General features: G+C 65.7%; 1 protein-coding gene across 1 annotated transcript; it reads right to left on the reverse strand.

Annotated features, from left to right (window-relative positions):
* Nucleotides 1-1,157: 1,157 nt before the first annotated feature.
* CBX4 (chromobox 4) lies at nucleotides 1,158-7,346 on the reverse strand. The gene is made up of 5 exons (XM_016143278.2): nucleotides 7,160-7,346; nucleotides 6,980-7,023; nucleotides 5,804-5,869; nucleotides 3,615-3,681; nucleotides 1,158-3,380 (listed from the first exon to the last, which is right to left on the reverse strand). The coding sequence occupies exons 1-5, from the start codon at nucleotides 7,226-7,228 to the stop codon at nucleotides 1,968-1,970; spliced, it is 1,659 nt and encodes a 552-aa protein (XP_015998764.1). The 5' UTR covers nucleotides 7,229-7,346; the 3' UTR covers nucleotides 1,158-1,967.
* Between the last annotated feature and the right edge of the window lie 5,877 nt (nucleotides 7,347-13,223).

Consider the following 13,223-nt stretch of genomic DNA (forward strand, 5'->3'; position numbering starts at 1 on the left):
TTACCCCCCTCACCTTCCCCCCACCCACCGCCCCCTAACCCGGACCGCACTGCGCTGACCTCTTCCACCCCGGTGCCCTGCAGGGGCTTGGGCGCCTCAGTCCCAGGCCAGCAAGCAAGGGGCCCCGGTGGCAGGGAGCAGCCACGCACCCACCAGGCTCAGTCCCCAGCGTCCCTGCTCAGCCGCCCCAGCCAGGAGGACGATGGCTGAGTCTGCAGAAGGCCAGCCTCTGCCCCTGCATTCCCCAAGCTACGGCTTCCAGGCTGGGGTGGCTGCACCCCAGATTTCGGCCCATTCCCCTGGCCCCTTCTGGGTCCTTAACCCCTTCTTGCCCTGCGACACCAAGGACCCCAGCCTGACCACCCAAAGCTGGATGGGTGAGATGGGGTCCCACAGCCCTCTCCATTAAAGAAGTGGGGATAGGCAGGCCTGGTGAACCCACCCTTCTCCTCCCCGTGCCCATGCTCATACCAGGGCGGAAAGCAGGGGTCCCCTTACCCCCCCTACCCCCGCACCCGCTCGCATTCGCTGTGCCTCCAGTCTCTGGCCCGGTTTCCGGCGACAGAGCCTGGCAGAGAAAGAGCCTCAGCAGCTTCCTCGGTGGGGGCGGGGCCAGCGATGCCAGCACAGGACGCTGAAAAGGGTGGGAGGGTCCCCTCCCCGCTGAACTTGCACGACCGGGCAGGAATCATTAAAGGGGAACACCTCTGCCCTACCAGGGCCAGCGCCTGGGTGTGCTGCGCCCCAGGGGGGGTGGCAAAGATCAGCAGGTGCCAGGCAGATCCGGCCCGCGGAGGGGGCTGGCTCCACCCCGTCTCCGTCTCTGCGCTGCGCCCTCCCCCTCGTCCCAGAGCCCGGGTTTGCCGATGCCGTGGGCACTGCCGGCCTGAAAGCCCTGGGCGCAGGGGCCCCTCTGCCACCCCCCTCAGGAATTCCCCTCTCTTTTGGAGTGCCTCTTGACTTCCGGGGAGCGGGTCACTCCTTGCACGGGCGCTTCTGCCCGTGAAACCAGGCCACTTCGCTGTGCTGTTTAGCACAGGACGCGCGATCGGTTTCCTGCTGGAGACCGAAGGCGGAAGTGGGGTGTGTGTGTGGGGGGATCCGGGCGCCTCCTGACCCCCCGATGTTCCCCCGGCGCTAATTTCCAACAGCGAAAATGCACCTTCAACATCTCCATTTAATATTTACATTCAAGCAGGTAATAATTGGAAGCTTATAGTTTAGACATTGCTAGTAGCAGCAGTTTCTAGAGAGCTCGTTTAGCCTTTTAACAAACTTTTTTTTTCTTTTTTTGCACATAGAAACAACACATCCATGTGTACGGTATCAAAAAATATATACCAAGGTTACTGGTATTCCAGTACTGGAAGGAGAGAAAATGAAATCAACTGAAATACTGAATGAATGGGAAAGGTCAACAGAAAATAGTTCGTTTGATATAGAATATAACATGATCTAGAGGAAACTCCATAAATCTAGGTTTTTATATTTCAATATATAAATACCTACAAATAAATATATATATATATCAGCCCGAAGAGGGTGGTTGGGCCTTTTGAGCTCAAACAATACATTTCAATAATAACACCACGTACAAACGGGAGTAAAGTCTGCACTTGACAAGTTAGCACGGTTAAAATATAATACTATAACTCTGAGACCGTCGCGTGTGGCTGCCCTGTCAGTCCCGGAGGTCCACGAGGGAGGGGAGGGGGCAGGTGGAGGGGCGAGACCCGTAGGCACCACGTGGAAGGCGCCAGTTCCGGGCGACACTGGACCGGCCCCGCAGCCAAGATCCCACAGCCGGATACAGAGGGATGCGGTTACGGAGGCTTCGGGAGTCCCTGCGCCGAGGGCCGGCCCGATTCTCGATTCTCCGCGGGGCAGGAGGAGGAGCCCGGCGCCAGGCCCCAGGCGCTAAGCGACCCGGGGGGATGGCGCTTCCCCTTCCAGCGCCCTCCCTCCCGCTACACCGTCACGTACTCCTTGAACGTGACGGTGAGGCAGTTCGCGGTGACGTCGGTGATAATTATATTCCCAAAGAAGGGCTTGAACTCGCTCAGCGGCTCCTCAGGCTCGTCCTGGGCCCCGGCTGGAGGCTTCTCCGCCGCTGTCGCCGGCGCAGCTGCCACCGCTGCCGCCATCGCGGGCGCCTCCGGCTTCACTTGAAGGGCGCTGGGCGGCTCCCCAGCCTCGCCGCGCGTCTTGACGCAGCGCAAGTCTATGGGCTCGTCCAGATCCGAGTCCAGCAGGATGACCTCGGGCTGAGGAAGGGTGGCGGCGGCAAGGGGCACGTCGGTGGGGCGCTCGGCTGCCGGGCTGCCCCCCAGGCAGGTAGGGGTGCTGATGCTGCGCGCCGTCAGGCGCTTCTTGCAGGGCTCCCGCTCGCTGTTGGTCTCGGAGAGGCAGCGCTTCCGCACGTGGGAGAGGTTGAGGCCGACGGCGTGGTGGTGGTGGTGGTGGTGGTGGTGGTGATGGTGGTGGTGGGAGGGCGGGTGCGTGCTCCGGGCCGGGTCCCAGGCCAGCAGGTCGGGCTTGGTGGTGAGCTGCAGGGGCTGCTCACCGAAGGCCTCCTTGGTGGGGGAGAGCTTTCGGGAGACGGTGTCCTGCGACTGCGGGTCAGACCCGGGTGCCTCCTCCTCCCTCCGCTTAGTCGGCGCTTCCACCTTCTTCTCCTCCGGCCCCGCGGCCTTTTTGAAAGTCCTGTCGGCAGGGGCGTGGCGCTCCTCCGCAGCCCGCTTCTTGTGGCTGGGGGAGCGCGCCTCGCCCTCGGCGGCCTCGCCAGACTTAATCTTCACCGCCTGCATGCCATTCTCCATGTACTTGCTCATCACTATCACAATGCGGCCGTTCTTGTTTTTATTCTTGACGATCTTCATCTTGCCCCCGATCCCGTTGCCCGTCACTGCCTCCTTGGGAGTTGGCGTCATCCCATTGGGCGGGCCCTTCTCAGAGCCCTTGCCTGGAGCCCCGGCCGCGCCGGCCAGGGGCTTCACGGCTCCCAGGTAGCCCTTGGCCCCAGTGCCATGGGCCCACTTGTCGGGCGGGTGGCTCTTGGTGCCCAGGTCCGGGCAGGTGGGGCTGGGTGCCTCCTTGTGGCCGCCCTGGTACTGCAAGTCATACATCTTGGGGTCAGGCTGGTAGGGGTGGTGTTTCTTGCTGTTGAGCTGGTAGTAGTACTTGCCGCTTTTGCCGGGTGGCGGGGGCTTGCCCGCCCGCTCCTTGCTGTGTGGCTGGTACTGGTGGTGCTTCTTGCTGTTGAGCTCGTACTGGTGCCCCTGGCCCTTGCCCTGGGCGCCCAGGTCCAGCTTGGCTCGGTTGTCGGCCGAGGAGTCCTGCAGTCCGCTCAGCACGTTGGAGCGCCGGGCAAAGGTGGGAACCTGGGGGGAGGGGAGGTGAGAGAGGGACAGGGTCTGACCTGGGCGTGTCCCCCCCATCAGGAGAGTCCCAGCCCCCGCCCGATGGGCAGCTGCCTTATCTGGCAGAAGGAAAGTGGAATTGGGGTGCTCTGGAGGAACCCCTCCCCCCACCGCTCTTTAGGCCTGAAAGCAGCTCAGGTGGCAACTTCAAGGGAAAGACGGGTGGGTGGCCGCACGGCTGGCGAGTGTCCTCACCTGCACCACGAGCGGCTTGGGCTTTGGCCCTCTCTTCCGATATCCCATCAGCTGCTCCTGCCGCTCCCTGGGGGGAGGGAACAGAGGGCAGCGCTGTTAGCCTCGGGGTCGCCTCCTCTCCAGCTATGCCCCGCTCTGCAGTGACGTCCCCTTTCAGTGAGCAGCCTGGCCAGCAAGACCCAGAGGGATTGCGAGCTCAGGGCAGAAGGTCGCCTTTGCCGCCGGCTGGGCGCCTCAGTCTGGTCCCAGAGTCCCGCTTTACGGCTCACACCAACCCTTGTCTGCCCAAGGAGTCCTCCGCGAGGGACCTCCCTCCACCTCAGGTCAGCCCCTTAACTAGAGCCTCGCTCCCCACCCCCGCAAGCCCGTCTCTAGGCAGGGGAGGCGGCCGCTCGGGGCCGGGTCGCCACCGGCACTGGCGCCCACAGCCTTGGGCCCGGGGTCCTGCGCAAAGTGGAGTGGGCGCACGGATCCAGGAGATGTAAACAAACCCAAAGGACGTGTGCGAGGACCACGTCGCTCCCGTCAAAGGCACGGGATGCTAATGACCTCATTATGATTCAGATAACGAGTGCCGCCGGCAGAAGGAAGGACTCGTTTTCCTAAAGGGTAGGCACTAAACAGGGGGAGGGGGGCTGCGCCCTTGTTTACACAGCGGCAAATGAGCCAATTAGGGGCTGGGGGCGGAGGCCGGCCGCGGGGACCCGGGCCTGGCCAGGTTCTCAGCCACCTGGCGAACCTGCTCCGGGGCGGCCTGGGCGGAGAGGCTGAGCTGCGCGAGGCGGGGGCGGCGCACAAGCCCCGCCCCCCAGCCGGGCCGGCCTCTCCACTTCCAGATTAATAAAGCCCACGGGCGGTGGCTTGGGTCAATACCACTGCCAGGCTTCCGCCTGCGGCTTGGCTGTGAGTGACCGAGGCTGGGGGTGTGGATCGTCCCAGCACTGCCCAACCCACCGTGGAAGAAGGGGCGACTCTCCAGCCTTGGCCGAAGTTGCTGCCCATTTCCGGGCCAGAAACCCGCTCTCGGGCGACCGTAAGCACCCCCTGCCGGTGGGCTAACCCAGGGGAGTTCTGCCAAGCCCGGGGGCCCGGCCGGGGCCTGATTCTGAAGTTGCGTGACATTGCAACAGCCTGCGTTTTAATTCTCTGGGGGCCCATTACGCAACATGGCATCAGCTGCTGACATGGTTACAGGGTGGTGAGCTCCCAGGTGGGGCAGGGGCAGGATCCCCTTCTCGGCGCCTCCCTGCGTCACGGGAGAGCAACTTCCCCGCGGGTCGTTCGCTCCGAGGGTCTAGAGTTTACAGTTTTAGCGCCAAACGCACCACAGGAAATAATGCAAAATAAAAGGGGGAGGAGGGATGGAAGGCAGCGGGGTGGCCGAGCGCCGCGGGCTCCCGCCGCCCCTCCCCTCCCCACCAGCCCTTCCCCCTTCTGTCCTCCCGAAACAGAGAACTACAGCCACTGGCGGCGAATCCAGCTGCAGCAGCTGCAGCGTGACAAGCATCTGCGTGCACGAGGATGAGCCCCTCATCAGATACCACCCCTCCGCCACCAGGCAGCGCCCACCCACCACCCTTTGGGCCAAGCTCACCCAGCAAATAGCCCAGTGGGGGCTGTGAGAGCACCCAGCGCCAGGCAGAATCTGACCTCCGCCCATCCCAGGCTCCCTCCGCGTGAGGGTGGGGTCTTAAGGTCTTGTTAACTTTTCTCCAGCCCCCAACAGGTTAAGTTCAGTTCCATGACGTCCGGCGGTTTCACAGTGCCAGCTCCCTTGGAGCTGCCCCGCGACGTGCAGGGGCCAAGCGGCCGGTGGCTGCAGGAAAGCAACACCTAGGCTCTGGGGGTGGGGCTCCGAGGCTGCGACGGAGGGGGCAGGGCGCGGGGGACCGGGCGCGGCCCCGAGTTCTCGGGGCAGCGGTAGGGCCACCCGCACGCACCCTTCCTGCAGTTCCCCCAAAATGCAAGCCTTGCCTTCTCTGGCCCTACCCTGCCCCCACCCCGAGGCTGCAGCAACCGCCAAGGACGTTGGTTAGAGCCGAGGCCGCTGCCGTGCAGTTCAGACCCATTAGGGGGAGGGGGCTCCCGCCAGCCCCTCCCGGCCCTGTCCCCCTTACTGCTGCGTGGCCCACTCTACCATTCCCGTATAGGGTTCCGGCTGCCGGCAGCGGCTGCTGGGGGACGCTCACCTGTTCTGGAAGGCGATCAGCAGCCGGGGGTCCAGGATGTTCTCCTCGGGTTCCCACGTGTTATATCTTGCAAGGGAAAAGGGAGGGGGACACCGCGTAAAACACCGAGCCTGCGCTGCGGCCTCCAGGTGGGGAATGACATAAGGCCCTACTCTGTCTTCATGAACCACAAGCTATTTAGCTGTGGATGTGGGGGGTGGAGGGTGGATTTCTGCAGGCCCGACACGGTCCCTGAGACACCCCCCCCAAGTCAAAATAAACACACAAGGGCAGGAAGGGGAGGGTAAGGAAAATGAAACTAGCAGTTTATTTTGCAGTTGTCAAGAATTTTAAGCATGTTACTGCGACATGTTCCAAAGCCACTTTGCTCACCAGGAACCCTGCGTGCAAAGCAGCCGAAATGCAAAGTCGCAGCCCCCTCCTCCTCTCCCCAGCCCCGAGTCTCCGCGAGGGCTTCAGCCGTTCTCCATTTGACCCCTAATCCGATAACCGTCAGCCGAGCCGCCCCCACTGTCCCCTCACGGCCCCGGAGCCCGCCATCGCGGGCAAGCACCCCCAAATACTCGGCAACACAAAAATACGCCCGTGTGTGTGAGTGTGTGTGTGCGTGCCTGCGCGGCTGTCTCCATCCGGTGCCTTCGCATTTCAAATTAAAAAAAGAAATTCCCCACCGAAAGCGCTGCAGTGACAGTGCCCAACGTTTTCTGCCCTTTTTCTTCCTCTCCCTGCACCACTAGGAGGGAAGAGGCACACAATTGCATTTTCGTCGCTTTTTAATTTTTTTTTTTTGGTTTTGCAATATGGAGCCGTTCGGTGGAGGGAAAGGGGAAAGGAGCCATTTTCTGCTGCACATCAGTCAGTGCCTGCGCCCTCCCTCCCTCCGCCGGCCTCCCCGGCTCGGCCCCGCGTCTCTCCAGCTCCTCCGGCTCCTTTTAGTGCATAAATTAGTGATGGCATTTCCCGGGGAGCGGAGCACAACACAGGGCGCCGGGCTCGGGCTCGGCGGCTCGGCTTCCCCAGTGCCTGCCACCGACTTCCCCACCCCCTCCTCCCTCCACCCCACCTCCACCCCGCCTCCCGTCCGCTCCCCCCACCACCCCACCGGCCCGGCGGGTCCCGAGCCCCGGAGCCCCGCTCCGCTGCACCCGGCTCCTCCGCCCCTCCGCCGCTACTCACTTGGGGGACCAGCCTCTCCATTTCACCAGATACTCCACTCTGCCCTGCGGGGGGAAGAGACAGCACTCCGTCAGCTTCCGCGGGATCCCCGGCTCCGGCCCGCAGCCTCCCCACCCCCTCCCCGCCTCCTCGCGGGCTGCTCCTCGCCGCTCCCTCGCTGCCTCCCCCGCGCCGCCCTACCTTGCGGATCCGCTTCTTCTCGATGCTCTCCACCGCGAAGACGTGCTCGCCAACAGCTGGCAGCTCCATGGCCGAGCCGGAGCGCGCCGGGGCGCAGGCGGCCGGCGCGGCTGCAGACGCTGCTGGCTCCCGCCGGCGCCCGGCTGCCGCCCCGGCCGAGGCGCCCCCGCCACCCACGCCGCCCGCGCTGCTGCCGCCGCCGCCGCCGCCGCCGCCGCTCGCCCCGCACAGCCCGGCCGCCCGCCGCTGCCCGCGCCCGCCCCGGCTCCCGGCTCGCGCTCGCTCAGACAACTGAGCCCGGGCCGCGGCAGCACAACTCATGCAAATCCGGACGTCAGCGGGCGGGGCCTCGCCGGGCCCAGCTCGGCGTCAGGGGGCGGGCCGTGGCCGGGATTGGCGCAGCCGGGCCTACCGGAGGCCCTGGTCCTGGGCGCCGGGGGGAGGAGGAAGGACGCGGGGCGGGGGGCCTGGAGGAGGAGGGCGCCGGGGAGGTGCAGGGGGAGGGATCCGCGAGCCAGGGCGAGGGAAGCTGGAGGGAGGGAGCTGGACCTCGCAGGAGAGGTGTGTCGGTCGAGGGCGGATTGGGGTAGAGAGCATGACAGGGCGCGGAGGGTCTCAACAGCGACCACTCGCCTTCCGCTCCGCTCCGCGGCCAGCCCCTTCGCCGCTCATTCTCACTGTGCACCGCCCGGGGACCCCTGCTGGGGGCCACCAAAGCGTCCACCGCCGTTCCAGTTGCACCGAATTGCGTCATGTGGAGACGCACGGGGAACCGCCGGCAGGGGGCGGAATCCGGGCAGGGGGCGGAATCCCCGCAGGGTCCGCTCGCGCCCGCATCCTGCGTGCCCGCCGCCCCACCCCGCCAGGCTTTGAGGATTTAGGAAGGCGCAGAACGGGAGAGTAAGGGCAGGGCCAAGAGAGAGGACCGAGTGTAAAGGGTGGCTGGGGAGAAAGCAGAGGAGAGATGAGGCAGGGGACAGAGGAACAGCCAGCCTGGGGCCCTAGCGCTCAAGAGCCTTACCGGGAGGGGGCTCTGAGTCTGGTCGCACCCTGATCCTGATCGGCTCCCAGTTTCCCTTAGACCCTCTCCTTGGAGGGGTGGATGCGGGATGTCTAGTTTTCAGCAGCGTTACCGGCCCTTCCCCTGCAGCCAAGCCGGACGAGAGGCGGGGAGGACAGAGAGGGGGCGCAGTGGATGTCCAGGTCTGCTTGGGGGCCCGAGGGGACTTCGTGGGGCCCCAGGGAAAGGCATGAAAGAGGGAGCGGGAGGGTTGAGAAAAGGCTGAGGCTGAGCAGGGGCAGATGGGGCCGCACTAAGGGGAAGGGAATGGAATGGCCGAGCAAGCAAGCTTTCGTCACGAATTCGCGTCCCCGACGCGGCAGGAGAAGCCGCCGAGTGTGAAGTTTAGCACCTCCGGCGGCGAGACGGCGCGTTCCGGCGTGTCGCTCCAGCCTCCGGCTGGGGGAGCTGCTGCGCCCCCCGCGGCCTCCCGAGGGCGCCGCCCGCGCGGCCGCGAGCTCCGTGGGGTCGGCGTGGGGAGTGAGGGGGCAGGGTGGCCCGAGTGGCAGGGACAGGGGAGCGCCCGGCCTGGGGTGTGTGCGGGCCCCCGGCTCTGGGCCCTTGAAAGACCGGAGCAGGAAACTTGCGCAATCCCTTGGCTGAGCGTCCGCGGAGAAGGAAAAAGAGCAGAAGCCGAGCGAGAGTGGAACGAGCGAGGGGGGCGGGCGAAGAGCCATCCAGGTCTCGGCTCCCGCCCTGACGCACGGCCCGGAATGCTGGGTGGGCACTGCGCGGGGAGCCGGGGAGGGCTGAGGTGCGGAAGCGAACCCCCAGAGGAGGCGCGGGGCTTGTGTTCTCCCAGGAAGCCGGGAGAAGCCCGGAGACGGTCTGGCGTTTCAGAACGCACACGTTGACTCCACCATTTCCACCACCTCGCAGCCCTGGCGGCGGCGGCTCCGGCTGCTGTGGCGGCCGCTTCCTAAGGCCACTTGCGTGGCTCCTCTGCTGGAGGGGTCTTGGGGGTGGCGGTCGTCTTCTGGCGGGATCAGACAGAAGGTCGGTGTGCAGTGACTGCTCTCGGACAAGTTCGAGGTGCAACCCCAAGATTCGCACATGTGAGGCTGCTGGGCGTGGTGGGGACGCTGCCTGCCTGTAGTCCTCAGGACGGAGGTGGTTGGCTCCCTGGGTTTATCGAAGCTGGGGGAGGTGACTCTTGAGGTGAGGGACACAGGAAAAAGGTTTTCCTCCTCCTGTTATGTTTGGGGCTTCTTCCTGACACTCTAGCCCAGGGCGACTGGGCTGGAAAAGGAGAAGGGTCTCCGGGGCTGGAGCGGGAAGCCCGGGCAGCGCCACAGTCACCCGGTCACTCTCGCACTCTGAGCCAGCCAGCCGCCCAGCTATTGGCTTTGTGTGAAGGTCTGTGGCGACCTTGTCCTGGACAGTCCCGTCGTCTGGTGCGGGGCTGACATTCCCGACACTCTGCCTACCCCCTCGCCAGAAACCCCCCTGGAAAATCTGTTTCCAAAGGGTGTTTCCGCGTAGACCGGTCAGGCGACGCCGGGGAAGGGCGAACCGCCGCTGCAGCCTCCACGCCGCCAGGGGCGTCGCACTCCGCAGGCCGCGGCCGCGCTCGCTCGGCCTGCGCCCCTCAAAGGCCCACGGTCCGGACCGCGAGAGCCACGCGGCGGCACCCGGTGCCCCGACGGCGAGTGTGCGCAGGAGCCGGGCCGGGCCTTCCGCCGAGCTGGGGAGGAAGGGCGCTTCCCGCCGGCCGGTACAGCGGATCCGTTTTGGAGCTGCCTGTGCGGCGGTGTGAGAAGCCTCCGGGCTCCCCAACACTGTGGGAGGCGACGGCCCCAAGACCCTCAGAAGCCCTTGGAGACCCCGGCCGTCCCCGCTCCTTGCCTTTCAGCCATGACTGGGAAAAGGACCGAAATACACAAGCACCCGCAGAAAGCGGCCACTCGCTTCCCGCTGCCCTCGGGCGGTTAATTTATTTAGTCCTGTTGGAGGGTGGGTGCGAAAGGATAGAGGCCAGAGCACTAGCCTCACCTCGGGGGTGCGGCCGTAGCCCACCCTTCACCTGCCAGCGGGTGTGGGAGGAGCGCAGGTCCGCGGGAGCGCAGATGCGCGGCAGGGCGGAGGCTGAGACGGAATCTGGGGGTGGGGGCGTGGTGAGCGCCCTGGGAGCTTCCCGATGCGCTCCGAGAGCCCCCCAATCCTCAGTGGGGCATCCCACATCATCCCGCACCCCGCCTCAGCCCCTCCAAGGCACCGCAAGCGAGTGGAGCCCACACTTGGGATTCCCAGACCATCCGCTAGGACCCTTGTCCCTGACCCGGGTTAGCCCCAGCCCCAAGGGGGATCGGAGAGAAGGATCCGGGGTCTGCGCGTTTGACGCTGCCACCTCTCAGCCAGAATCAACTCGTGCCCTTCGGTCCCGCAGAGGGGAAGCAGCCTCCCGATGCCACCTCAGGCTGGGGCCCCCAGGGTCCTCAGGGGCCGCAGGAAAAGAGCGATGGTATCCCGCCCAGCCACAGGGTCCAGCCCCGAGGAGGAGAGGGGAGAGGGGACCCTGGAGAAGCCGCAAACTTTTTAATGACTGTAGACCAGAGGGTGGTCACTGGGGTCTGAAGGGGTCTGACCGGCACCAGCCTGGGGAAATGAACAGGTTCTTAAAGAAACCCTCTCCCTTAATGGGCTTTCTCTGCAAGGAGCCCAGGTCTGGGCTCTGCCCTGAAGAAGCCTCTTGTGATTTCCCGGGCTAGTCCCTCACTCAGAGAGCTCTCGAGTTAGTGTGGCTTTCTAGGCCATTGGAGGTGGATTTCAAATAGCCGAGGGAGAATTTACTAGCAACGACGACAAAGTCTGCCCAGGCTTTGACAAGACCTCATTTCTTCCCTTTGTTCTTAGTAGAGGGACTTGCCTTTGACTTTAGCCTGGCGTTTGTAATGTTGCATTTTTAGTGGCGGCTTTGGGGGAGCTGACCTAGTGGGACTGTCTTTGTATGGTGGGGGGAAGAGCGGGGAGGCTGTGTGGGAATTCCGCACTCCGCCCCCGCCCCCACCCCGTCCTCTCGGAGGATGGCTTTGTTTCTCCGGGCGCCCCTCGGCCCTCGGTGCGCCCCCCCCCCGCGTATTTCTGTTCTCCGTCACGCCTCCCGCGAAGGGTCTGCTTTCATTTGCGTGGAGAAACCCCTGACACTGCCCGCGTCCCTCCGCGGCGGGTCACTCGGGACTGGCGCTGGGGCTCCAGGCGGGCGGTTGGGGCAGGGTGTGCGGGCGGGGCACCAAGCCTGGAGCCCCGCGAGCCCGTGGCCCCTTGGTGGGTCCTGGGCAATCCTTGGGGCCACACCACCGCCGGGCAGGGCCGCGCCTCCACACTGCGGCGCGAGGGGGCCGCAGGCGCCGGAGAGGGACGCGTCGTTTTCTGCGACGTCGGCTGGCCCACCCCCTCCCAACGTCAGGGCAGCCTCCCCAGGCCCACACGGAGAAGGCCGCCCGGCCTCCGCCCCATGCTCGGCCGCGGGGCTCCCGCCAGCCTGGAGATATGCGCCCTCGGGATCCACATTTCAAACATGATCTTTGGAGCCGCTTCCACTGCCCGCCGCCGCCGCCGCCGCCGCCGCCGCCGCCGCCGCCGCCGCCGCCACCGCCGCGGCGCGCTCACAACGGCCTCTGTGTGCTCTGTGTTTTTCATTTGGGGTTCGTTTGCCCAAGGTCTCCCCGCGGGCCTCCTCTGCGCACGAGGTTCGTCCCTCTACGACCGCCCCCTGCATTTTGCTCTCGGGTGCCCCTGTTGCGCCCCCTGAACCCAGCAGGGCCCACACACAGGGCAGATTTCTTTCTTTCTTTTTTCCAACCAAGAGCTGCTGCACCAAACCCAAGAATTAAATAAAAATCGCCCGGCAGATACCGAAGTGGTCGTCAGCCGAAGCGTGGCTGCCACCCCCACCTTCCCCCAGCCCAAAGCGCGCCCCCCCTTCCGGCCTCGCGGCAAACCGAGGGTTAAGCGCGCGCCCGAGGGGGTATTTGGCGAGGGGGGAGGAGCTGGGGTGGGGTTGGGTGCCGAGCACCGCGGCCCTGGGAAGCAGGGCTCACTCTTTTTGCCCCCACCAACCCTGGAGTGGCGGGGCAGGCGCGATCGGAAGGGCCAAGTGCGTCTACGCCTCCCGAGCTGGCCGGGAGCCGAGTCCGGCCGCGGCCCGGAACCGCGAGGACGCTTCGCGGAGGCCGCGTCCTGCGTAGCCGGAGCTGGGGAGGGGGCGGAGGCTCGCGCGCTGCGGCCGCGCGTCGCCAGCCAGCCGATCGATCCCCGGGGGCGGGAGCGCGGCGAGCCTCGCAAGACACCTGGGGGGGGGGGTGTCCCTGCAGGATCGAGGGTCGAGTGGAGGGGGTGCTCAGGAATCCGGTAACCGTAGGATGGCGGCCGAGAGGGCCCAGCCAGAGCACAGCTCGGCCTGCACTGCGGGGGCCAGGGGTGGGTGGTAACGCGCAGGACGCCCCCCGAAATGCCACATTGTCTGCATCGGGACGGCATGGGCCACTTCCGGAGCTGAGTCTGGCTGCTGTGCAACTTTGTCCCTCGTTGTTCAGGCCCCAGTCTCCACCGAACGCCACCCCCACCCTCACTGGCGAGGTCGTCAGACGTGGTCACCCAGTCCATCCGCCTCGCTCCGCCCTCCTGAACCCTGATAGAAAAGTGTGGGTGTCCCCTGGGCCCCACCTCCGGAAAGATCCCCCAGGTTTGCCCAAGAAGTTCCCCTCCCCAGCTTCTCCCAGGGGGCCCTTTCCTGGGGCGGTTTCTGAGAAGCCCCGCGGAATTTCCTTTGGTTCCCAGGCGCCCTGGCCGCGGCCTCACCTGCGTGCTGCGGGCGCCCAGGCGGGGCCGGGGCAGGGGCGCCGAGGAGCCTGCACTCGCTACGCCCTCCCCTAGGGGGCGGGCTCCCCTCGGGCTGGCGGCGGCCAGGGCGGGCCAACCCCCCCCACCCCTCGGCCCCGCGCCTCTCCGTGAGTGGGAAGGCGACCCGCCCGCGGGGCAAAGGGCGCCTCTCGCTGCGGTGGG

This window comes from Rousettus aegyptiacus, unplaced genomic scaffold (assembly GCF_014176215.1).
Source record: "Rousettus aegyptiacus isolate mRouAeg1 unplaced genomic scaffold, mRouAeg1.p scaffold_m13_p_6, whole genome shotgun sequence".
In the NCBI taxonomy this organism is placed as follows: Eukaryota; Metazoa; Chordata; class Mammalia; order Chiroptera; family Pteropodidae; genus Rousettus; species Rousettus aegyptiacus.